We start from the raw sequence: 26,576 nt of genomic DNA on the forward strand, positions 1-26,576 counted from the left end.
TCAGCGAATGCGGAGGAAGGATGTGATCTGTTTAAGATCCCTTTAAATTGACTGTAAAACTCTATCCTGAATATCTGTATTTTATTCAATATTTACTGACAGTGGTGAGTCACAGTCATGCGTCTGCATAGGGAAGTATCAGAGGCATTTACGTGGACAGTTGGGATTTGTGTGCAAATAACTTCACCTTTGAGAGTGTGTGACGGAAGTTGATAGTTAAGGAAGATGTGGGTGGCACAGCAGGAAGTAAATATGAGAACTCAGAAATAAGGGATTAAGTAGAGTTTTCAGGGTGAGGACCAGAAGCTTAAAAAGAAATTGCAAGACAACATAGCCAAGAAAGATTTGGAAAAAGGAAAATCACATGGGCATGAGACAGCAAGGCAGAAAATGCAGAAGTGTAGCTCTAGAGGTAGAAAAAACAGCACTTGTTTTGATTTTCTTTGCATTTCTCTGTGCCAGTGATCCGCTGCTGCTCTTGGGCTCAGGACAAGTATGATGCCTTGATTTGTAGCTTTCTATTTTTTTATGCCAAGTGTGACTTTGCAGTACTGTTTGCTGCGTAAGACAAATAGTTTCTCAAGGTAGAAAGGTGTTCTTGTCTTCTTTCTTACTGTCTTCAAACATATGGATAGTTTGCTGTGCCTCCTTGCTTGTCACATTAAGAGTCAGTGGTTTGGCTTATGGCTTGTGTTGTTCAGTGTGTCTCTAGAATTGGTGTTAATATGCATTATCAGTTTCAAAGGATACATATAAATAACATGAGATAGAGAGACATATTCTTGTGCTTAAGACTGTAGATGGAGAAAATGGATCAGCTGTTGGAGTCTCAAGCATAATGTAGACTCTATACAAAATTCCAGTGATTTAGTTAGTTGTAATTTGATTGGGAACTCTTGGAGCTCAGCACTATTTATGGTAAATGCCTTCAACTTTGGTCTGATTTCTGGCTATATGCAATGTTGTCATATACACAACAATGTAGTTTTGGCTTTGAAAGAAAACGCAAATGGAATTTTTACCAGCAGGCATGATGAGAACTTCTAACTCAAATTAGTTCAACATGAGGGAGAGAAGAAAAGGGGTAGAACTAGGAGGCTGGGGATAGAATTTACGTATGGATGGATATGGACCACTTCTGTTCCATATGGGGTCAGAATTTATTCTGTCAGGCAGAATTCACCAGGAGTGAGTTACATTTTGTAAGGGTAGACTGACATGAGGCAAAGGACACAGAACAGAAAGGCCTGACAAAGATGCTGAGTCCAGGCCTTGTTAATATAGGCAGTCACATCATAAATACCTTTCATAAATATCTAGCATCAGCTTAAAACTAGTTCAGATGTTTATTCCTACTGGGGACAGAGGCTGTTCCACTAATTCCCTTTCATACATAGAAACTTCTAATCAGATTTATTAATCAACAGTTTATTTCCTCTTGTGCTACCACTGATTTTTATCTTAACTGAGGGATACTGTTTTGATGTAACATCTGAGAATAGTAGTATTCTCCAGTTTTTCTTTGGCAAATTAAAGTCTGTCAGAATGACAAATTTTCTGTTACTAGGTATTTCTGTGAATAACATTGAGATACTCGACTGTATCTTAAATCAGCATAGGAGCTAGAGGTGACTTCTAGTAATTTTTTCCTGAGGCAGTTGTTTCATCCAGTCCTACTTGTCTTTCTCACTCAGTCTCAATGTCATTACTGTGCAAACCTGCCACTGTATCGTTCTCTTTTGTGGCTGTGCTTTCTTTACGGTTGTGTCCCACTGTACCTGCTTGTGTGTCACGATGCTTACGGTTTTGCTGTTCAGGCTCCTCAAATTAGTGAACAGACATTATTTCTCCCTGACATCTAATTTCTGAGCTAGCTTATTGGATGCAGTCATTTTCCTTGCCTGCCCTAGCTGTCACTCTCAGAAAGACTAATATTGCTGTTTTTCTGGTGTTCACTTCCCTAGTCTTTGGTCTATATTAGTGAATATACACTCATTTACCTATAAGTGTATCCGATAAAGGGGCAGCAAAAGGAGAAATCACTGCTCTCTTTCAGCTGCTAGCAACTCCTTTAGAATTTATATCCAGTGGCTGTGTAATTGTTACTTAGGGTTTATGGCTCCTTGTGGTTTTTTTACAGCTCCTCTGCCCATGGATCACATTGAAAAGATGGCTGCAGAGTGTATGAAGGACCTGAATGAAGATGAGGAGGAGGAAGCAGATGATGAAGACTTGGAGAAAGATACAGACTTGTTGGTATGCATAACTTTGTTAGCAAAAAGTTTGGTATGTTTTAGCTTTTTAAAAACCCAAACAACAACAAAACTGCATGTATTAAAAATGTCTATTAACTTTGTGGTGAAAGGGTAAAATATTGCGAAAGCATTCCATTGGATATAAGGTTTCGTGGGGTCCAACCCCTGCACACCAGAGCAAGAGAGTTTCCTAGCCAACATGCATATGTGTGACATTTTGCGTCAGCTGATGAAATACAGCCAGGGACATTCCATAAAGTGACATCTGTCACCATTTTGCTGCTGCTCCAAGTGGTGCTTGGCTTGAGAGAATATCACCCAAGAAATTATTTGTCATTTTGATGGGTGATCTGCTTGGCAGGGTTTAAGGAAGGAATGTTTAGCAGTGGTTTTGACTGCTATTGTTTATAGATTCTTTTTGGAAATTTTAGATTTGGGTTGGAAGGAACTTTGTAAAAGTACCGTCCCTGAACTTCTGAAGCTTCAGATCTCTAACCACAAACTTACGTGGTGATCCTGGAGCTGCAGTGTGGAGTGGTATCTGGCTTCCTATTGTGAATATAAGTAGAACCAGTTTCATTAATTAAAAAAAACAAAAAAAACCCCACCATAATATAAGATTTTTAGAGACTGTTTGGACTCAGGGTCCATCCAAAGGTTCTGGAGCTTGGGACTTGATTTTTGTCTTTTGAGAAAATATAGAATTTTGAGGAAAAGCCTTTTGTTGGCTGTTACTTTTACTTTAGGCAGAATTGCAAGAAGTTCTGGGAGTGGAAGGTGAGACAGAAAGCTGTGAGGATGAAATCATAGCAATGGAGCCATCTTCAGCTGAACCAGAAAATGAGCAACCTGAACCGCAAGCACAGGTAGGAAAGAGCTGCGTGTTCCTGACAGTGTTGCCGAATCACTGTTTTCATATACAAGGGTCACAAACAAGGATCCATAGGGGTTATCTTGTCCTCCAAGGAAGGAAGAAGTACACTGTAGCTGGATTCTGTGTGGAAACGAATGTTGTATTGGCACAGGTGAATTTTTGCTTTGTTCAGAGGGTGATTTTTAACGTTAGCATAGAATTTAGAAGATAGACAGTTGGAATCAATCTTACCTTGTCCCTCATCATACATGTGAGCATGCAGACTGCAGTTCGGGCTTTCAGAGTTTGTCTTCCCCCTGGTGTATTGAGCAGTGTGCTGAAATAGTGAAACTTTTTATAACTCAATATCTTTGACATCTTTGTGGAATTTTCCTCCGTGGTGTTAGCTTTCTCAGCTTAATTTGTCAATCCTCATGCAGTCAAATCCTTTATTCAGTCACTGTCATAGTTCTGTTGGTGCTACAGATTCCAGTGCCCTTGTGCATTTGGCCCGTTAATAAATGGGTCTGAGAGCGTTTCTATAGAGATAATGGCAATAATTGTATCAGTAGCCATCTGAAAGGTCTCTGTAGCTGTGGAGGGTTTGTAATTAGCTGCTTGTAACTTTGCTTAGACTGCTTTTATCACTGAACTGATTCCAGGCTGGAGGAGGAGGAAAAAGAGCTGTTGTAGTAAAGCCAGCCTGAAGAACCCCAGAAGGGAGTAAACTAGCATATTTTAAAACTAAGAAAAAGTCAAGATTTGTGCCAAAATACTTCTTCACACCCTCTGTTGTTCAGTGTTTGAGAGACTTAACTGTTCTCTTCACCTACTCCCTAACCACATGGCTCCAATTACCTTGTGACTGTGAGTTTTTAAAAGTCTCCACCCATTCTTCTCTATTGCGCCTTTGAGAGAAAGCCCAGACGTGGATCCAGGGACCGTTAGCGTAGTACAAGTGCTCCTCTGTTTTAGAGACTCTTTCGTCCTTAACAGGAGTGTGTGGAGGAGTATTTGTTTTTCAAAGCTGTGGGAAAACTCATATAGTTGGATGAAATAAGTTTTCTTGATTTGTTTTATTATTTTTTCTGAGACCACCTCACTTCCTGCTGTTACCAGTGAGCTGCAACAGACAATAGAGAAGAGAATCGCTAACTATAGGACAGCAATTTCTAATGCAAAGGAGGTGGGTGAGAGCGCCAAAATACGCCGATACGAAAGAGGCCTTAAGGTAAGTGGGGTTCCTCGGGTATGTGAAAGAGTGGGGGGCGAAGTCTGTTCTCTAAAGTGTAGTTCAGACTATTTCCAGATGTGTGAATTTGTTGAAAGGGGAGAGAAATTCCAGTGTGCTGCCTTGAGTTACTTTAAAAGCATATCTTGTTACGTACTGTCAATCTGATGGAGCAAATACACAGAGTAAATGTAACTTCAGATGCCTTTTGTGCATGAGCTTTGTTTCTGCTGAATGTGGCTGGTGGTAGCTGGAGGCAGAGTTTGTGGTAAATTCTGGTGTTACACTCACCCGTCTAGATCTGAATTTGACTTGTGATGACTGTTCAGTGTTACCTTAAAGCATAGATCAGGAGCTTTCCTAGCACATATACCTTCCAGTTCATCACTGATGCCTTCCCTTAGATCCCAACCTTCCAGTCAGTTTTGTGAGAAAAAGGAAGGTGATACCTTTCCCTGAGTGCCTTGGCTGTGCTTGAAAAATGAATAGAACACGTTTTTTTCATTAAGGCAATTAAAAATTGCAGCAAGGAGTGGTTTCTTCAGCTTTGTATGTTCTCAGCCAGATGGCGTGCTTGTAGTTAGTTGTGCAGAGTGCCTTTATTTCCCCACGTGTGTTCATCTGGACTCCTGCATCACCTCAGACAGTAGCCGGCTCTGTCTTGTCAAGCAAAGCTTTATAGCTCAGTGCTGTCACGGAGGGAAGAACGTCGTGTGACACTAGCAACCAGGTGTCTTAGGGCACAAGGGAACAACTGAGGCCAAACCCAGGAGAGGAAGGGCACAAGGAAGGAGACGTCTCTATGTATCCACTGACTCTGAAAGGAATGTACGTGAAACTACCTCACCTTTCAGAGAACAAGAGGGACAGGCAAACCAGCTTATTTCATCCTGTAACAAAATTTCTGTGCTGTTTGCCACTTTATTTTTCAAGGTAGGGAGTTTCCTTGTTCCTAAGCAGTGTAGCTGAAGATAACAAATGAGATCTCATTCCACAGCTCACAGATCCTTAATGAACCAAGTGACACACCAAGAAACTGTGTATGGTAATCTCTGTACATAGTTCTTGGTACTGTAAACTTTAATCTCTGTGTTTAATTCCGTTTCCAGTCAGTCTGTCATCCCACACGTGGAGAAGAGAGAGCTGTGTGTGGGTTGCTGTACTGGTCTGAACCCTGATCTTGCATACAGTCAGACCAAAGTATCTCTGTCACTGTTGCTTAATAGGTCAGATAATGTCATGGCTAACCAAAAATAGCAGTGATTCTGGTGCTGATGAGATTTTGTTGTTGTCTTTCTGTGCTTCCGTTTCAGTTTCTGTGGAAGATGAAAGAAGTAAAACTTTTGTTTTGGCTTAAAGTGCATCGTGGTCTTTTGTCCGAACCTTAAATTAAAAAAATACTGAGGGAGTTAATATTTCTGGTGTAGGAAGGGTTTTAAAAAAATGAGCATCAGTTAACCTATGTTATGGGTGATGAGAGCTTCTTGCCATAGGTCACCAGCTGAAGCTCCATTTCCTTTTTTAGTATTTAATGGCTTTTCTCAATGCATTAAATAGGTTTGCAGACTCCTTCCTTCCCTGAATCCACACATTTCAGAGTAGTTTATTTTTATTTTGTTTTAAATACATAAAATGCATCTACAGGTGGTATAAATGGCTTCCTCGGTGACTTTCTGTGACAAAGCTGAGTGGACCACATCAGCTATCCTATAATTCTAGGTGTTGAGGTACTTGCAGTTATGTATTTGGATGTGCGTAATACATCCCGTCACGAATAAGGGAATTAATTTGTGGTTTAATGATTTCATGCTAGTAATACGTTTGATGAAAACGCCTGTTGATTTTGCTGTTCCATCTCTGCCAGACACTGGAAACCATGCTGGCTGCAGTGAAGAAAGGCAGAAAAATCAATGAGGACGAAATGCCACCTCCTGTTGCCACAGGAAAGAGTTCTTCTCACTTACCTGGCGCCACTGGAGTGGAGCTGGAGAATTCTGGAGATACAGTCAGCGTCCTACCAGAGAATAAAGCTGAGTCTGCTGCAGATGATGAGCAGAAGACCTCTCATGAGGCAGTGCAGCATCTGGAATCGGAATCTCTACAGGGTCATGCTGCTTCTAGTCCTACCATGGACACAGGTACCATGATCTGAGAGGATAAGCAGTCGCAACACTATCTTAATGCTACATCTTTCTTGATCCTTGTATTGTGTAGAAAAGCGCTGCTTATTCAGGAACTTCCCTGCTGAATGTTTCAGATAGAATTGTCAGTGTGCTGCTGAATTTCTGGCAGTGGAATCAGTTATTGTTATAGAGCCTTTATATACGCTGTATCAATATCTTTCACTTAACTTTTCCCATGCCTTAGTTTCTCCTTCAGTATTGTGACATGCGGAATTCCAAGCTTCAAAGCGTTTTAAGATCCTGACCAAAAGACTCAGCATTGTTTCATTCTCACAGATCTCCAGAAGAGCAGCACACGAGCAATACTTCTCATGAGGCAGAAGGAGTATAAATTAGCAGCTCTAAAAGCCAAGCAGCGAGGGGACCTGGAGAAAGCAAAAGAATACATGCGGGCAGGCAAGGTAGGCACACAAGAAATCCTGAATGCTAAACATATCCTGTGCTGTACCCACATGCACTGCTTGTCAAATATTCATTGTGGCAGCCAGCAAGTCTTGGACATACTAAAATAAGTCTCTGTTTTGGTTTGTTTTTTTTCTGTATTAGAAATTTAATGTGGTCTTGGAAGCTTTGGATAATGGGCAGCTGATAGACCTCCAGAATCTGCCTCCATCTCCTCAGGGTAAGGCTTATCTTAGAAAAACCCTTTTAAGATATCGCGCTATGATGTAACAGAATGATTCTGAATTTGATTGCAAAACTGTAAGAATTGAAGGTCACTTAGTCTGGGGCTTACTGCATATTCAAATTCTAATCAAAACCAACAAAATAAAATGAGGTATCATTATTTATATTGAAGTTACTCCCTGTGAATTACAAGTTCAAGTAGGTATTGATGTCTAATATTCCTGTTCTTATAACTTTAGATAATAGCAACCAGTATATGAAGTGGTAGGGAAAGAAGTCATGGCACATTCTAAAGTTTACTGTAATATTTGATGGCGTTATGGGTTTCAACTGAAGTTGATAACGTTCAGATTGAAAGGTTAACAAACAGACTGCAGTGAAGTCTGAATCTTAAAGCAAGTTAGCAATATTAAAGATACTTCGATCCTTGTAAGGGAGTGGTTTTTCAAGTAGATCTTGTATCACCATAAACAATATTTGGTCCATGCAACTTAGTGTTTTAAACAATTTACTTAAGCAGACTATTTTCTTCTAAGAAACTACTTGATAGATTATTTTAATAAACCATGAGATTTATGATTCCTTAAATTGTAAACCGATCCCCAAATGGCATTAGAAAGAAACTTCAACCATGATACAATCTTGCCTTATAAAGTGAATATTTTTGCTGTTTTCTGGAATAACCACTGTTATACAGTGCCAGAAACCCAAGTGTCTGAATAGGTGGTATCACTTGCTTCCCTTTTTCAGCACATCTTTTGTTACTAGGATATTTTAGTCAATTAGCAATCTTGTTTACTCTTTCCATCTGCCAAGAGACCAAATTATATTTTGGGGAGAAAATTCTTAGAATACTTGAACTGATTTTTCTTTTCCTTCCCCCCCTCAAGCAGCGCTAAACTAAATTAAATCAGCATTTGTGATTTTCTATTATAAAGCATTTTCTTTGAATAATGGGAACCTTAAACTTATCCAGCCATGCTGATATTGTTTGGAAGTCAAAAAGCTTTCAGGAAGATGATGTGATCAAATTGATGGTTTTCTGAGTAACATGGGTTGACTTGCGGTTCATGGAATACGCTGTGAAGCTTCCTGCTTTCCTCGCTTTGCAGACCTTGAAAGCCGAGGAAACCTGCAAGATGCGTCCCGGCAAAAGGTACAAGATCCATCAGGAAGTTCCCAGGATCTTACCACACCTGAACCTCAGACCCAAGAAGCTTCAGGTAGGACTTTTGGATTTGTGTAGTAAAACATTAAGTGCTGGAGGGCACTTGAAGGTCTGCCCTGACCCACTGAACTGCAGCATGATTGAGTATAACCTACTGATGTTCCTGAATATTGTTTGCTGCACATCCCATGTGTACTTTTGTTTTGCATCAGTAATGGAAGGTAGAAGTTAATAAATTTTCTTTAGAAGAATTTTATTCATAATACAACTTTGCAATGATGTTTTTGTCTCTGAAGAAGGTAAGGAAGGGGAGGAAAAAGGCAGCTCATACATTTTGAAATGTGAATCATGTGGCATTTCATTGTCTGTCTTATTTCAAGCTTCCCCGCAGCAGCCAAAAACAGTGCTGGAAGCGTTGCAGCAGAGGCTTGAGAAGTACAAGTCGGCAGCAGCACAGGCTAAAGCGAGTGGGGATGATCGGAAAGGCAGGATGCACGAGAGGATAGCCAAGGTAAAATGAAAGTGTAGCGAGCTGATCGCATCCAACAAAGCCATTTGAACTAGTTCTCTTGCTGAAGACTTTTTCAAGGCTGAAATAATTTATATATTGTCCTTCTATTTGGAAAGAGCTCCAGTAGGGAAGCTGTAAAGCATTTGGAGGAAGGAGAAATAGAGACAATGCGCATATAGCAAAATACTGTGTATTATGCAATATTTATGCTGGTTAAATACAGATGATTGCTAATTTATAGTCAGCTTCATTTTATGTCTTACTGAGTGCCTTTGCTTCCAGCAATACCAGGATGCCATAAGAGCCCATAAAGCAGGGAGAAAAGTTAATTTTTCTGAGCTACCTGTTCCTCCTGGTAAGTATGAATATAAAATGTCCTAATACCAACTTTTGTGTATCTCCTGGGCTCTGGAGGAGGTGTGCAGGTATCACCTCCTCGTGCTGTGGAACAGCTCCTCCTTTTTCTCGGTGAGTGGGCTGGCCTTGGTGTTTGATTTTATTGTGAAACTGCTTATTAACATGCTCCCAGAATTTCACACTAGTGAATATTCCTGATTACTGAGTGCCTGCTTGGCAGCATCAGAACTTGAAACTGGCCCTATTTGAGAAATTAAAACAACTTCACGATGGGCAGGTGCTGAAAATATCACCTGACTGTCCTCTGTGCCAGCCCTCCTAGAGAAAAGAGTAGACTTGGAAATATTTGCTTCTTAATTTACTGGAAAGAGATTTTGAAAACTGAAAAAAATTGTGATGTTCCCATTCTATTTATTCCTAGCAGGAGACTCAGGACTCTATATTTAATTAAGCATCTTCCAACACCTGACAAGTCAGATCAGTATTGCAGCTCTCATGGCTAGTAAAAGCAGTCTACAGAGATGAAGCAAATCATGCCCAGGGTTGCACTGAAACAGAGGCAGAAAATGAACCTGCTTCTTGACACAGTCTGTGTCCTTTTTATCTTCAGAATTCGTAGCGCTGTGTTTGTAAAAGTTTGGGCAAGGTCATCTGTGAATGATTCGCCTCTGGTTTACGTGATCCTGTTTCTCCCTTAGGAAGCATCATTTGTTTTGTCTTGTGCCTGATGTGTTCTTTTGGAAAGATACACTTAGCACAGCAAATTGGTGCTTAGATTTTGTTGTTGTTGTTAAAAACCAAACAACCCTAGAGAAGGGACATGGACCTTGTGGCTGTTTTGTCACTGTCAAATGTGACAACGGTAATTACTGTAGTAGTAGTAAAGTAGGCAGTGCCAGTTCTGTCAGGTCACGTACTGCTTTGAAGTCTCTGATTTGAAGCTGTCCCTGAAAAGCAGTTTGGCATCCCTTGTTCTAGAATGTGATCCACTTCTTGGTAAATATTAGTAAGAGTGAGGGACTCCGTATTTACATCTCTGAAAAGATGCGTATCACGGTATGTTTGGGATTGGAAGGGACCTCGGAAGATCATCTAGTCCAATCCCCCTACTGGAGCAGGAACGCCTAGGTGAGGTCGCACAGGAGCATGTCCAGGTGGGTTTTGAATGTCTCCAGAGGAGGAGACTCCACAACCTCCCTTGGCAGCCTGTTCCAGTGCTCTGTCACCCTCACTGAGAAGAAGTTTTTTCTCAAATTTAAGTGGAACCTCTTGTGTTCCAGCTTGATCCCATTACCCCTTGTCCTATCATTGTTTGCCACCGAGAAGAGCCTGGCTCCATCCTCCTGACACTCACCCTTTATATATTTATAAACATTAATAAGGTCCCCCCTCAGTCTCCTCTTCTCCAAACTAAAGAGACCCAGCTCCCTCAGCCTTTCTTCATAAGGGAGGTGCTCCACTCCCTTAATCATCTTCGTTGCCCTACGCTGGACTCTCTCCAGCAGTTCCCTGTCCTTCTTGAACTGAGGGGCCCAGAACTGGACACAATATTCCAGATGTGGTCTCACCAGGGCGGAGTAGAGGGGAAGGAGGACCTCTCTCGATCTACTAACCACCCCCCTTCTAATACACCCCAGGATGCCATTGACCTTCCTGGCCACAAGGGCACAGTGCTGGCTCATGGTCATCCTTTTGTCCACCAGGATCCCCAGGTCCCTTTCCCCTACACTGCTCTCTAATATGTAATTTCCCAACCTATACTGGAACCTGGGGTTGTTCCTGCCCAGATGCAGGACTCTACACTTTCCCTTGTTAAATTTCATTAGGTTATTCCCCGCCCAACTCTCCAGCCTGTCCAGGTCTCGCTGGATGGCAGCACAGCCTGCTGGCCTGTCAGCCACTCCTCCCAGCTTAGTGTCATCAGCAAACTTGCTGATAGTGCACTCAATTCCCTCGTCCAAATCGTTAATGAATATATTGAATAACATTGGCCCCAGCACTGACCCCTGAGGCACTCCAGTAGATACTGGCCTCCAACTAGACTCTGCACCATTGACTACCACTCTCTGGCTTCTCTCCCTAAGCCAGTTTGCGACCCACCTCACTACTCTATTGTCTAGACCACACCTCCTCAACTTAGCTGTGAGGATGCTGTGGGAGACTGTGTCAAAGGCTTTACTGAAGTCAAGGTAGACCTTAGGTAACTTAGTTCCTCCCTTAGAGGCCATATGATTTACACTGAAGACAACCACTGAGCAGTCACTGGACCCAGCAATGAGATTACAATGGACTGGTTGTGCATTTCATGGCATCTGGATGATAAGTACCAGCCTTGACCTCCCTGGAGACAGGAATGCAGCTGAGTAATGGATCAGAAATCACACAGAGGCAGCAGCCCAGGATTCTGTGCTCTGCCTGCCTGTGTACCTCAAAGCTGTTCTGTTCTTGGAGCAGCCATCTCTAGCTTCAGATGTAATTTATCATTACTTTTGTGAGAAATGAGACTGGCAACAAGCATACTTGCTACATATTGATGAGATAAATCTTAACAGACATTTGATAGTAGTGGCTCTGAGTCTCTGTTTGAAGCTGACACTGAACTGGTAGCATGGAAGTGAGAGTTTGTTGTCCACCATCAGGCCTTCTTCCCATCCTTACAAGGATAATAAAATAATAAAAAAGATTGTTCTTTGTGTATTTCATCTTTTAACTACTGGGATTCTGCCTTTGCAACCTCTGCATTGCAGTAGATTTTTCAGCAGAGGCTGATGTTACAGTGTGTTATGCAGATGTCAGCGATGTTGATGTATTGTTTATTACTCTGTGGTGTAGCGCTGTTGTTCTGCTGGACTGGACCAGCTCAGGTGAGGCAATAGTGAAAAGGTAAAAAGGAGCCAGCAACTTTTTGTACAATCCACCATCCTTTTGTGCGAAGGAGAGACACTGAATTCTTTGCTGGTTCTGGAGGCATCAGTGTTACCAAAATTTTGAGGTTGTGAGGCTCCTTGTCTGACTGCCACTTGCTGAATTTAGAAAACCATGCTCTGTTATTGCATCATTTTGACATCACTCTTTAAGCCTGGATATCCATGAGAGATCTGATCTTAAGTGCACCGCTCAGACTTTATCTAGCAAGGCTTTGTGGCTTCGGCTGCAGTCTAGTTGCACTGAATTCTGAAATACATTAGATAATAGATACTTGGATAGAAATAGCTGTACAGAAAAGAAGAAATATGGAAGACAGAACATAGTTCTTATGCAACTTCTGTATTCCTTTCCTCCTCAGGATTTCCTCCTCTTCCTGGTGTTGCAGCAACGGAAGGTGATGGCACGATAGCTGCTGTTCTGGAAAGTGCCGGCAAGCTGGCAAATATGGAGGAGAATGATGAAGAGGAGGAGGTTAGTATTTCTTAATAGGATGTGTAGAAGTTAAAATGCTGTCTGTTGTGGTGTGCAGAGATGAGTACATTGGATTTTTCAGTCAAGCAAGGATACAGAGATGAAATACATTTCCCAGAAGTCTGAAGAGTACAGGATCTCAGAAGTAATTTCAATTTGCATTATAGTGTAGGACAGAAATAGAGATGAGATGTTGTTACAGTCAGTACATGCAGAGTCTGTGAGTCCAGAGTTTGGCTCTCAGTTGTCTTACATGTGGGTTATATTTTCAAAGCAAACACTTCAGATCCTGGCCACCCCTTCACATTTTTCAAAAGTACTTGTATTTGTACTTTCATCCTGCATCTCAGTAGCTCCTATTTTGTGCTTTCCCAGGATGTTCAGCACTTACTGCTTTTTGTCAGGCAGCACAAGCCTCTAGACTTTGGTTTGATTTTTTTATGTCTCTGTATTTGGTTGCTGATGGTTTGTGCTTTCAAATGGAGTAGCTTTTCATGGAGAGAATTCCTGGATGGTCGTTTTTCTGCATGCATCTGCTTTTTTTTTTTTTTTTTTTTTAAATCGCTGCCTTGTTCAACATTCCTGTCCCTTCTATAGTGGAGGTTTGATGCTTTTATAGGCCAGCTGCTTACTGGTGTGGCACAGCTCATAAACCCCCAGAAGTTAAAATTTGCTGTCTAGAATGTTATGTTATGCTCCCCTCAAGAGCAATACCAGGAGGCTGATATAGCGATAACCATGGTTGTCGATGCTTGAGATGTTGTCCTCAAGTCTGAAATAGCTTTTATTGTATTTAATATGAAATTCTTTCTGTTATGCTAGAATGAACTTCTGACACAGGCCCCAGTTGCCAAGAAGCCTGCTCAGCTGCCTGGAAAGCCGACTCAAGTTGTTAGGCCAATTCCAGTGCCGTCTGCCACGGCTGGGCAGGAGAGCTCTCCTGAGCGTGGGGAACGGGCTGCGTCACCCTTCACCCCGGACAAGGCAGAGTCAGTGGATCAGCTCCCACCAGCTGGTAAGGTGAAGGGATCATCATTCTCAGTGATTCATTTCCTAGTCGATTGCACTAGTTTTGTTTAATACTTTGGTACAGAGTTCCTTTCATTATATTTTAGATATGAGCCTGTGAATGTGTGGCACAGATGTCCTCTGACAGGAGCCTCAATGTATGTGTCTGCTGGTGGGCAGATCCAGACCAGCCATGCAGCTTTATTTCACAGAGGCAGCATGTCTAATTATAAGGGTGATTGTTTTTTTAATTAATTTTGATGTAAAAAGTATATCGATTCATAAAGTTTCACTCTGTTCCCATGTGAACTCTACATATAGTCCAATTAAAGTGGACAGCTTGCCAGTGTGAATTATTCGCTGATCTAATGTAGCTTCCTACATCAAACTGGTTTCTGCCTGGTGCTTCATCCAAGAATCTCCAGCTGGCTTATAGGCTGTAGTTCGTCAGCCTCTAGTCCTCCTCTTGCTAAGGTCATTAAAGTTGTCTGTACAAGATGAGTTGTACAGATAGTAAGGGACAGCCAGCTCCTCACGCTGTGGTTTGGGCACAACCAGTGGTGTTCAGGCTCTCCCCGATTCTGTTGTCGTGCCTTGACTGTGATCCCATCCTCCTTCCATCTGCCCTGGGTAGTTCCCTCAGGACAAAGCAGAACTGCCTCCTTGGCTGGTGCAAGTTCTTTTGCAGAGTGCAAAGGTATTTCACACTGGCTCTTCTCTCTAGAAAATTCCATTACTTTTTTAATAAAGACCACTAGAACGTAGTAGTTGTACATTTTGGCTTTGGATATCTATGAATCCTCAGGAGGTTTATTTTTTGCAGTTTTAGCTGACATCACATGCGTCAATTGCCCTAGACTTGTGCTGTGAAGGGATTGATAATCCCTGATCTCTGGCATTACAGTCATCTCTCCTGGGTTATTTAAAGTATTTTAAAATATGACCAGTAGATGCAATAACAAAAACCTGGACAAATTCATAGTGACTTGATTTTCACAACAAAATGTCAGTACTTCACTATTTTAAAGCTATATTTAAACAGCTGAAGTGCATTCTGTGATCCTAACGTAACTTTCTTCCCCCTGGAACTATGAAGTGCAGCTTAAAACTGCCTGTAGATGATAAATCAATTGTAAAAACCTGTTTTCTTGTTGGAGAGCACAAGGCTTAGGGAGTTGTGGGAGCTGAGTGGAGCAGTTGCACTTAAGGCCTCTACCAGGAAGGTCAAGAAGCTAAGATCAGTTGGATTAATGGCTTTGCCTAGTCCATTCTCCGCAGATTTTTTCTGAAAAATACCTGTGCTCTGTGTCTTGGCCTCGCAGAGTACACCGCAGGTTTTGTCTCAGTGGAATCTGGGCTAGCTATCTTGTCTAATTAGTTTGGTTTTGGCTGATCGAGCAAATTGCTCACAGCAGCAGGACAGCAGGTTCTTTCACAAGGATGGGAATAAGTTGATTGTCATCTGACAGCAGTGAACACAGTGAGGAAGTCACTGGTGTATTTATTTGCTGAGACAGGCACCTCTTGCAGGTGGTGTTTAGCTTGTGTAGTCACGAGTAGAGTGCAGTGGTGAATACAGTATGAGTATCTTTGGAAAAGGCTGTAATCAGCTCATGCTGTACCATTTCCTAAGCGAGCTATAAGAAGACGCAGGATGCATTGACCTGTTACAGTGTAAAGCAGCTTTTTCTGGCTTGTGTGTTCGTCCTTACTGTTTGGGAAGGAAAGCGGAGACCCAAGAATTAATAAGAAACTAAGACGGTAAAGATTTACAAACAAGCAGAAGTGGGTATGTCTCTGTGTGCCTGCACATTGGTTCATCTGCACATTTTTTTTTCTGAAAGGTCAGGGGAAAGGAAAGAAACGAGTACAGAAGATGCTCATAATATTTGCTGTCCTTTAGAAGTTAACATGTCAAGCTGAAGGTTTGGATTCAGCTTCTGCTTTGGACCCATCAGCTGCACTGGAGCGTGTCTCCTGCCTGCAAATAAGGGGCCGTAATTACTATTGTCACACTTCTGAAGTGCTACGAGGTCTTTTGATGAAGGATACCATGCTAAAAGGAAGTTTGTTTCTTTTTCTGATACTTGAAACGGGCCAAGAAACAATTAAGTGTAGTAAGGAAATGTCCTTATTTGATATCTATACTTCTGCTGACCTTTTTCTGGGTATAAACTGAACATTGTAAACCTGTTTTCAGGGGCATGGCAGCATCAGATGAGCAAGGGTTTTCATACAACTGTTTTTCAGCTAGGGAACAGCTGGAATTTCTGGAGAACAGAAAGAAGCAATACATGAAGGCAGCCGTCAAAGCAAAGAAGGAAAATAACCTTGAACAAGCTAAGATGTATCTCAGAACAGCCAAGAGCTTTGACCTAAAGATTGAGCAAGCAAAATGTGGCAAACCTGTTGATATTTCCAAGGTTAGTAATACTGTTAGTTTTCTGCTTTTTTTCATATTCTTGGACGTGTTAAGTACTTACTTCAAAGAGTGAATGATTTAATAAGTATTTCCTGACACAAATTTTAAGTTGGTTTGTTCAAGTGACAAATCTGGATACTGAGCCCTGAAATTCCTCTATATTTTTGTTTTAGTTTTTGGGTTGGTTTCTTCTACTCTCCTCAAATGTGCCTGATTTTCAGAAAATTCAGCCTCCATGAACCATTTGCTCCCTGACAGGCCATGGCACACCTCAGCCATGCAGCTTGCAAAAGTGTTCACTGGACTTAGGGCGCGAGTACATCTTAGCTGTGTCGTGACTCCAGTTTGGGATGAGGATCAGGTGTGTGTTTGTTACAGTGGTGCCCCGGTTTCTCTGCACTATAACAGCTCTCCTGACCTGAATAATCAGGGAATTAGGCCTGTAAGACATTCTGTGGGGTTTTATGACTTCAGCAGTTGTCAGGCAATGGTGTAAGTAGTGGTTGGTTCAGAATTGGCTTGAGAGGAAAACAAACCTGTCTCCCTTCAGTGACCTTTCCATATGTTCTGCTTTTTGTCTACTTCATTTTTTCCTATAAGGGCTCTGAAACGTGGTGTTCTTGTGTTGCAGCTGCCATCACCCCCTACAGATGATGAGGGTGATTTTATCTTCATACACCATGAAGATGTCAGACTGTCCCAGAAAGCAGATGAAGTGTATACGCAGCTCATAAAATTGCTGAAGGACCAACATGAGGTGACCGTTTTATCTTTTTTAAAAAACAAAACCAAAACTTTTTTAATGTTTCTCTGAGTTTTATTAATATTATAAACCCATAATTGTTTCTGTGGGATCTTTTGTTTTTCTTCTAAAATGCTTTTGATTTTGTGCGTCCTAAAGTGGAGAATTTTCAGGGTTGGGTTCCCTGCTAGTTAAAGTCAGAGGGTGCACTTGGAGGCTTGGGACTGTCAAATTATCACTATTAAATACGAACGCTCAAGTTTTTAAATAGTACCCAAATAATTAAGACTAGTCCTTGGGTGAACCTTATATCTAGAAATTAAGAGATTAAAAAGTAATAGGGCAGAAAAGCTCATACAAATTCTGTACTCGGCTTTGGACTTAAAGGGCTCGGGGCGGAGGGCATGTTTTGGGGTAACTTGGGAAAACTCTTGACTTTTCTTAAATTAGATTGTCATCAACCTCAAAACTCTCTGCCAATCATGAATCAGTGTGTAAGGATCACTAAGTGCATCTATATTTGGTTTTGTTTGTGTTGACAGAGGTGTTTGCAGTATTCCAAGCAATTTATGCACCTGGGAAATGTTGCAGAAACGACTCGGTAAGCCCCTCTGCCGACTGTTAGTCATCCACACTGTGGTCAGGCTTGATTCTGCCTGAACCCTGTAAAGATGATGGGGGTCAGGTTGGTGAGCTGCTCATTATGTGAATGGGTTGGTAACAGTGAGGCTGGCGTCTCCGAGTCGCTCTCAGGCCCGTTCCGGGGTTTACTCTGTGGCCTCTCTCCAGGAGAATGCTCTGTTTGATGTGCTGTTGCGTGTGGAGCTTTTTTGTTGTTTGTTTGCCTCTTCTGTAGGTTTGAGAAACTGGCACAAGGTTGTAAAAAGGACATGGACATCCTGCAGCTTGCACGAGCACAAGGAATGGATCCTCCAAGCCACCACTTTGAGGAAAGAACTTTTAAAATGATAAGGTGTGGAAAAACAAAGGGATTTCTCACACTGGCTGGAATGAGTTTTCTGGTTTCTAGCTCTTGCTGGATTCAGCAAACTTGGGTTAGGCTCAGCATTCCTGAAAGAACACTCTCAATGACTTAAATATGAAGAAGTTGTTCTCTAATTTCTGTTCTGGGTTCTTTTGTTTTCAAAATACGTCCAACTTCATCTCTTGTATTCTGCTATTTCAGCTGTTCTTCCTCTTTATTTCTCCCTTAATCCTGTTGCCTTTGGGCTTTGTTCTTGGCATTTTTCACTGTACCTCAGAGGTGTTTTTATCTTGGTTTGTGCTCCTTCCTCGCTTTTCTGTAGTTTATGAAGATGATCTGTGTAGGAGTGCGCTATTGAAAAAGGTCTGACAGACGCTAGTGGCATCTGGTCTGGCACTGGATCAAGTGGTAGTGGGCTACTGGAATGAATATGCTTTTTTTGTCTTTATTTTTTCACAGGATATTTTCTGAACTCAACAGCACAGAAATGCACCTTCTTATTGTCAGGGGGATAAACCTACCAGCTCCGCCAGGTATGTACTCAGAAGGGTATGTGGGCTTTTTCCTTTGAGTAGGTAAGGAAGGTGGTGGGGAATGAGGTTTTTCTACCTTGAAGACCACTTCAGGAGTTGACTTTTGTTGTCACAACTCATTAAAACAAAATAACCAGATTTCAGACTCAGGCCTCCAAAAAACCTTTAAACATTTAAGGTATTTAAAAGCAAACAACTCAGAAGAATAAAGAGAATCTGGGTTCCATCTGGACAGAGGGAAAAACTTTAAATTGTCTTGGGTTTGCTTATAACTGGGTCATAATTTAAGTTTCGTATTCACCTCCTATTTTGAGTGCCAGCCCTAACTCTGCATCGACTTCATGTGTATTGACCTTTCAGCAGACACAAGTTGCTCCTGCCAACATTACAGCTTTTAGTCCTTTGTTTCTGGGGCACTTGTAAACCATCTGTGCTAGATTGTCTCAGGACTAAGGATAGCATTAATAAAAGTAGATTTCTTTCCTTTGGATGAAACATTTTTATGGATTTTGGTTTGGTGATGGGTTTTTCTGTTGTCAAATGACAGATCATGAGTCACCTAACTGAAAATCAGTTAGGTGTTCTTGAAAATCCTGCTCAATGTTAACAGACACAATGAAAATGTCTGTATTGGCTGTTTGGATTGACTGGTTGTTGTTTTGTTCAGGTGTATCACCAAGAGACTTGGATGCATTTGTGAAGTTTGAATTTCAGTACCCAAGTGCGGTGAGTGTGTTCTGGCTTGTCTGTGACCCTTCCCAGTGCGTTGGCTTCTGAGGCCTTCAGGGAGGGAGTGTAGGTTTTCTTCTAGAAAGGAAAACCACTTAGAGGCATACTGCCCGAACTCATTTTTAAAACAGAAACTTCCGCTGAGAAACAAAACTGAATCTGTTTCCTGGACATTTGAGCTTTGCTGCACCTTTCTCTTGCTGTTCTCCACAACTCACACTTGGCAGTGTAATCTGTGCGCCAGGCTTGTGTGTCCTGGCTGGCTGACCACCAGCTTAACGCTGACCAGCATTTGCAGTGCTCAGCTCTTCCCACCTTTCCCCCCCAAATACACTAATCGGCCTGTTTTTTGTTAGCAAAATTGGTAGGTGGTCATTTCTCTCAACTTCTTACCCTGGTAGCTTCAACCAAACTCACACAAAGTTGTCACTAGGGGAGAGAGACCACCTTAGATGTTGTCTCCCTCTAAGTCCCATTCCTTTAAGAAAACAGGCTGTTAAAGGCATTACTTTTGGGCGTCTTCTGTAATTATAGTAATTGATTGAAAAGGTGAATCTTTGTCCTCAAATAAATGCATGTGATTCTTGGTGATGTAATTAGCAAATAGATATGTGCGTATCTGGAGAAAGGACTTAGGCCACACAAGTTTCTTGACCTTACTAATGAGTACTTCTGTGTATATGCATGTAGACATGTGCATATATATGTGTAAGTATATAAAAAGATATGTATACATATATATATTGCTTGTTTCCTTAAAACTCCCCAGTGTCATCCTGTTCCACTCAACTTCAAAAGCAGTTTCTGATCTGAGAAATACTGCAGCCATTGAGCTAGAGAAGGGATTATCAAGAGAGGTGTCTGGTCTTACTATCAGCAGAGGTGCTGGGGCTTCTGCTGCTTCCTCTGTAGGGCAAAAAACAATCTTTGCTCTTACAGGGCTAATACTTTGCCCTGTGAGAGTGCAGAGCCTGGATTTTTACCTCATAATAAATTCTGCAGCAAATCCACTGAAATAAATTCAATTACCTGTGGGAAATTGGTGATGGACAGATCAGGTTTGTGTTATGTGAGGCCTTAATGGAGGAGTTCACCCCATTAGGGTGGCTGAAAACAAAATTGGTCTGTATTGAGTAATTTTCTGGAGAGTAAGAATCAGCATAGTTGCTTTTAATCTATTTTGTTTTAAAAGCCAGGTCTCTACTGCTTAGCCAACCCTCAAACACACCACCTTTCTCCTTCACAGCTGAAATCAGTTTTGCAAAGTAGCTGCAATAATTAGGTCGCATTGTCCTTGTTCAGTCCCCAGAGATTTGGTTCGTACTCTGCTTTAGGTTAAAAGTTAATTAATTTTGGTGGCAGATTGATTGTCAGGCAAAATAATAGTAAGGCAATTCCCTGAGTGATTTGTGATGAATTCCTTGTGTAGCTTATTATTCCAACTAATGCAGAAGGAACAAAACTACTGTGTCGTGGAACGTGCGTAGTTTATCATGTAGCTTAACAGGTGCAGTCAGAACTTTATGATGATTGGATTGAATTGAGTATGACCGTGTAGCTTATCGGTGGCTCTTATATTTAAAGTAATGGTTTGGCTTGTTCTTTATCTAGTATTATACTTGTTACCACAAAGAAACCCAAAGATTTTAGTCTTGAATATACCATGACTCATAATTCAGATAAACCCCTGAACCTCATTTTTCTTGAATAGGTGTAAAAAAGAGCTGGTAATAAAAATGGTTACTACTCTGTATTTTGAAGTAATATCTGATGGGTTTGTGTCCTGTGTGTCTCTTTTAACAGGAGCAACCTCAAAAGAGTAAAACACCTGTAGTTAACAATAACAATTGTCCAGGTTAGTACTTTTTCTGGGACAGTGGGAAAAATGTGGCACCTTGGGAATTGCATGAAAGGGCTCATGGGAGGGTGAAGTCCAGCTGTGCTGGCAATTTCTCCACCCTCATCCCAGTACTGGTTGTAGTTATTGTGTTACGAATTAGTGAAATCATCAAGTTACCAGTCATGTTCCAGCTGTTGCTGTCAGCCCTGCTGGGATGTGGGCCAGGTAAATAAATTTTCCTTTTTAAACAAGTCAAATTCTTAATTTTAATGTCTCTGTGGATTAGATGGTTTTCAGTCAGATTTTGTGTCCTGGGAGAGTGGCAATTCTGTCATGATTTTTGCTAATCAGCTAACATACCGACACCTGGCAAAACATCATCATTGCAGATTTATTTTTTTTAAGACAATGTGTCTTGAAACCAACTAAAATACTTTATTTGTACCTTTTGAAAAATAGCCCTTTGTACATGGCCATTGAATACCAGTATTAAACTTATGTATTTTAGAATTAATCATCTTGCACTCTGAATTTGGTTTATTGCTATATTGTTTTGTTCAATTCTTGCAGTAAGCAGCCATCTAATATCAAAACAGCTTTGAATTCAGTATCCAAATTACTAGTTGTGGATTTATCAAAATGCCCCTTCCCAGTCAGTCCAACCTTCCTATGTTTTTTCCTTATTATTTTGTACCATTTTTTAGCCACGGACATTCTGCTGAAAGACCTAGATTCTCCAGTTTTGGTTCTCCAGTAACTCGCTATCACCTCCTCACGATGACTTGCTGTTTCTGTCCCTGTAAAGTGGGGATGACAGGGATGAACTGTTGCACAGGGACACCGACTTGTTAATGACTGACACAACCTCCTGAGGAGTTTCATATGGATGTGAAGTGTCTTTCACAAATGGGCCAAACTGAGATAAACGGAGGTCTGAGTTGTAGAGCACTGTGCATAATTTGACTTTGACAGCTTTCTTTCATTTTTTTTATGTCTTGATTGTAGAATACAACCAGTTGTTTAAGTTAAACATCAACCGAAATCACAGAGGTTTTCGACGAGCAATTCGGTCCAAAGGAATTAAGTTTGAAGTATTTCATAAAGGGTAAGTCTATAGCTTGCTCCCCCCTTGCTGCTTCTCTGAAAGGAGTGTTGTAGCGGAAATTTATGAAGCACAATGTTTAAGTTAGCAATAAAGAGTTGTCTAGATCTCTTGTCTGAGAAGTCCTTTCGAAATGTGCCTGATCTCTCTGTTTTCCCCTGAGAGGATGAAAATAATGCAGTTCAGTGAAGTTGGTTCATAACTGGCTGATTGGCTGAGGATTAGTGTGTTAAGAGGAACTGATGAGTCTGAGAAGGCAATGAATGATTCAGCTTCAAATCATTTTGATTCTTATCCAGGCTGGTTTTAGTCATCACGACTAGAAGATGTAAACGTCCTGTGGGGAGAACTTAGTAGAATAATGAAGTACAAGTGGCAGCAAAATACGAAGAGCAGTAAAGCAGATGACAGATGATGGCAGAACTAGTGTTATGTTTTTGTATTTATCTTTTTCTGAGGATCCTACAGTATTTACCGAGCACTGCTAGTAAACTGTTTGACTGTCTGGAGAGAGACAGACTTGCCTCATCTCAGGGGTCAAGATGAGATGGATGTTAAGAATTGGTAATGTTCAGGGAAGTTGTCCTTTATCTGGGCTCATTACTGATTTATTCAAAATGTGAGTGGCCTGTATTCATTAATTCCTGAGCTGGTTGTGATCCTTGACTTGGATGGGATGTTAGATAACCTGGTTTTGTCTCGCTGGCTCTTTGTGCTATTCTTTGTTTCTGTTACTGGGACATGCAGAAATGATCTGTAGCTTCCCTGAGGTAGTTTTCAAACTGCAGGTGTTTTAATTTGTGAACTCAAGTCCCACTGTTTTTAACCAGATCTTCCATTTACATCTCCATTGAAGAAAAAGCTGATTTTCTTTCTTTATTGGTCCTGACTGCTGTGTTGTTCAAGATTTCACTGTTAGAGATCCTGCCTCTCTTGCAGAGAACTGTTAAGCATTTACATTTGTTTAAAACCTTTTCCCCTCTCCTTTTCGTACTGTTGCACATATGGGGTATATCCTCATCTCCCACCAGCTGGTGCCATGCTTGTTTTTAAGGTCTGAGCTCAGGCTTAAGTTCACCCATTGGGAAACACTCTCCATTAATTCACTAATTGTATGCCAGCTTCAGATTTGCCTTTGAAGCCTTTTTGAAGATGAGAAAGAAAATCTGTGTGAGTTGTCTCTTTTCGGGTTCTGATTTTTTTTTGTTCATAGAGCAGGAACCCAGCAAGTTGAGGAGACACACGTCTCGGGACAAAATAGCAACTGGGAAGGAGAAAAATAAGAAGTGCCCACTGTGACCTTCCCCTGGCCATCTTCTTAGGAGAAAGGAGAGGATTAAGTGATCCAGGCTCTTCTCTAAATGCTGTCTGTGCACTCTCTTCAGGACTATAAATGAATAATGCTTTCGGAAATGCTTGTAGATGTTGTAGTTTTGGGGTCTCTCGTCGCTCTTTGACCACCTCCCAGGTAATATTTTATTGCAGTGAGCAAAGGGGACTTGTTTCAGGTCAGATATATATTAAACTTCATTTTAAAAAACACTTTCAAGTAAAAACCCAGTAAAGCATTTTTCCAAAGGAAATGGCTCTCTTAAACCTCTGCTAAAAGCTTCTGAAGATAAAAGGAGATTTCCCCAGAGCTGTTTCTGAAGCCATGGCCTAGAGCAAGTTCCCATTTTTCACTGCAAACCCCCTGGAACTGGTCAGGGAGGAATCAGTCTTCCTTGTTTCTTGAATTATAAATTGGGAAAATGCTTTAAAAAAATTCAGGTAGGAGAACTGCTGATTCTCTTAAGTTAATGAACAAAGTGTCCAACATGCTGCAGTACAGTTATGTAATCCTTCTTCATTGTAAGGTGCTTGTGAAGTTAAGGAAGTATTCTAACGTGTGAGATAATGAATTCTGAACTTTTAGAAATGATTTAGTGAGTCTAATCTCATCGATGGAGAACACGGTCTCATCTTTGGAAGGCTTCCTGTCCACAGAATTCGCAGGCATTGTGTTTAGAGGCAGCACTGGCAGCCCTTGAGGGACCTGCAGGATTATTTTCCTGTACTACTGCAATTTGTGTTGAGATGGACAAACTGACAACTAAGAAGCACTTTAACTGAGCTGGCATCTTTCAGGTCTTTCAGCAACAGGTTTTTGGAACAGAGGTACTTCTCAGCAACGCCTCACCACGTGTTCCAGCGGGTTCAGGGCTGTGCTCTGGTGCTCCTCTTCCCATCTAAAGTGTCTGATCTCCCTCCTGCCAGCTCGCTAACAGTACCTGACCATTGTCCTCGTCTGTAGAGGTTTTATAGGAGCCGTAGCATCCCTGATGGCATTTCTGAGCACCCAAGGCAGGAAGTGAGCTCAAAGTCTGGGTGACAGGCTTCTTATACTGCAGTTGATATGAGCCATTTGGAGAATCTATGACTGAAGCAGCCATTGAGGTGGTGGGTGTGAGGAAACAACCTCAGTCCTTTTCCAGGCAGAGATTTTATACAATTGGGTTCTCAGATGTTCATGTGGAAATTGCAGGCATGTCTGGGATTCATGTGCTGGGTACCCCGGCCACTGATGACACGATCATGAGGATCCATGTAACAATCTTCAGAGTGTTCATTGCACATGTCAGGTCTTGTTGAAGAAGGGTGGATGTTTTGGGGATGTTTTTGTCAGTTTGGTTTCCTAAATACAATGGCATAAAAAAATGAATTCCTGGCAGGTTTCCTATCTAGAACAGGCCAGGTGTGGCTGGTTGGCTCTCCTGCCTCCAGATCTCTAGATTTTAGTTATCAAACCTTCTGGAGATGGATTCAGGGAATCCAGAGCTTTGAGCTGCACACTTCTGTGGAATTAGTGTGTTTTAGTCTCAGCTGTGACCTTCTGGAGGAGTTTGTCTGGATAAAGATTGCAACACCTGTCTCTGGTAAGGGGAAAGTGATAAAACTGTTAAACAGAAGTGACTGTAGCAGAAAGAAGTTGATTGTTTTCCTTGCAGGATAAAAATGTGTTCTGTGTTTAACTTCAGCAGACTAGAAATTCTAAAATCATAGTTCTTGAGTGTTAAATCTAACAGTATGAAGGTGAGTCAAAACAATAGCTGAAATGAAATGTTTTACTTGTTGAAATTGAGTGTTTTGATTTATCAAGATGAAACAGAATGATTCATGCAACTTTTTCCTAATCAGCAGTTTGCCAAAACCAGCATGTGCCTGTGAAATGTTTGTTTTGGTGAGAGATGCAGCTTCCTTGGGAAATTTTTCAGCCTGATCTGTTAAACAGCCTGTGGCAGCAGATTCCTGGCTGTCCTGGCTGGTGCTGGTTGCCGTGGCTGTCAGGCCATTCTTTCCTGTCACCCTGTGCAGGGACAGAAGCTGCTGCCATTCCAAGCGCTGGTTTAGTTGTTTGTTTTTCTTCACTACTGTCCTCATCTTCAATTTGCTTGCAAGAGAACAATTTAAAAAATCAGTATTTCTGTATCTTGTAGTCTGCTGCTCTCAGGGTTTGCCCCTCGTACCCTGGTTTGCAGGGTTCTGGCAGCATCTTGACTCGCCCTCCTGGATGCAGTGATGGTGCAAATAGTGATGACTTCTTAACCTAATTTCTCTTTAATGTTAAAAAAAGCCCTCACCCATTCCACTAAGGAAGGTTTCTGTGAAACAGGTCCTTTTTCAGAAGTGACAAGCAAGTGGGGACAGCACACTTGAAACTGGAAAAGCTGGAATCAGAATGTGAAGTCAGAGAGATCATCGAGGTATGTTTTCTGGGTGAAGTGTGTTCTTCTAGTGAGTATGATTTGAACACCAAGGGAAAATGAATATTCGCATTGCATAAGTGTGTTTGTACACAGTTGACGGTTTTGTATTGGGTGATTCTGACAAACAACAATGGGCTGTTTTTCATCTCTTGAAGCTTGTCTTAGCTGTGAGTGTTCCGATACCAGGAGCTTCTTGGGGTCTCTCTTCTGCAAATTTTCTGTATCAAGATAGTTTTCTTTGTCAGGACCAAAAAAATCAGGTGGTTCCCACAAATATCCACATTGATAGCTAACAAGTCAAAGGGTTAAGCAAAGACTGCCACAGTGAGGAGAGAGCTGCTGTAAGGTCCAGAGGGAGATCACTAAGCGAAGCCTTAACAAATAAAAATCCCTGGGGCTGTGTCACAGACACGCTCAGGACGCGGCTGCCCCTGGAGCCCGGCCGTGCCTGGGCTGGGGCTTTGGCCGCAGAGGTGGTGCCGCCCTGGGACCCGCTCTGCTGAGCGATGGAGCCGGGAGCGCAGGGCTGTGATGGCTCCCAGTGGTCTCTGTCATCTTCTGGTCATGGGGAAATAAAGTCAGTGCTTGCCCGAGGTGCTATAGTTGGACATTATCATTTGTATGTTTGATAACTGCACTTGTTTTTGTGGCTCTTTCAGATCTTTGATGGCAGAAAACCCACTGGAGGGAAACTGGAAGTGAAAGTGAGACTCCGGGAGCCCCTCAGTGGTCAAGATCTTCAAACAATCACAGAAAACTGGCTGGTCCTTGAGCATTAGTGCTGTCTGAGGTATGAACGCTGCGGCTAAAGATGTTCTGGCCAGAACTTGACAGGGCTACAGATCAACTCTGCTTGAATAATGTCATTGTTGACATTGACCCAGT

General features: G+C 41.7%; 1 protein-coding gene across 3 annotated transcripts in view; it reads left to right on the forward strand.

Moving 5' to 3' along the window:
* Positions 1-26,576, forward strand: part of CC2D1B (coiled-coil and C2 domain containing 1B) — a 34,683-nt gene that overhangs the window by 5,833 nt on the left and 2,274 nt on the right. For 2 of the 3 annotated variants that reach the window (XM_082054056.1, XM_082054057.1), the window contains exons 4-24: positions 2,141-2,256; positions 3,002-3,121; positions 4,202-4,339; positions 6,204-6,477; positions 6,799-6,923; positions 7,069-7,144; positions 8,262-8,372; positions 8,698-8,828; positions 9,111-9,183; positions 12,472-12,584; positions 13,407-13,599; positions 15,843-16,015; positions 16,646-16,771; positions 17,299-17,357; positions 17,613-17,729; positions 18,201-18,274; positions 18,942-19,000; positions 20,807-20,858; positions 21,849-21,948; positions 25,598-25,688; positions 26,351-26,481. In XM_082054056.1, coding sequence (XP_081910182.1) covers positions 2,141-2,256; positions 3,002-3,121; positions 4,202-4,339; positions 6,204-6,477; positions 6,799-6,923; positions 7,069-7,144; positions 8,262-8,372; positions 8,698-8,828; positions 9,111-9,183; positions 12,472-12,584; positions 13,407-13,599; positions 15,843-16,015; positions 16,646-16,771; positions 17,299-17,357; positions 17,613-17,729; positions 18,201-18,274; positions 18,942-19,000; positions 20,807-20,858; positions 21,849-21,948; positions 25,598-25,688; positions 26,351-26,470 — 2,441 coding nt within the window. In that variant the 3' untranslated portion in view covers positions 26,471-26,481. Of the gene's footprint in view, positions 1-2,140; positions 2,257-3,001; positions 3,122-4,201; positions 4,340-6,203; positions 6,478-6,798; positions 6,924-7,068; positions 7,145-8,261; positions 8,373-8,697; positions 8,829-9,110; positions 9,184-12,471; positions 12,585-13,406; positions 13,600-15,842; positions 16,016-16,645; positions 16,772-17,298; positions 17,358-17,612; positions 17,730-18,200; positions 18,275-18,941; positions 19,001-20,806; positions 20,859-21,848; positions 21,949-25,597; positions 25,689-26,350; positions 26,482-26,576 lie in introns of those variants that run through there. The other variant, XM_082054058.1, reaches the window with a different exon arrangement.

Source organism: Streptopelia decaocto, assembly GCF_964273445.1.
Source record: "Streptopelia decaocto genome assembly, chromosome: 5".
NCBI lineage: Eukaryota > Metazoa > Chordata > Aves > Columbiformes > Columbidae > Streptopelia > Streptopelia decaocto.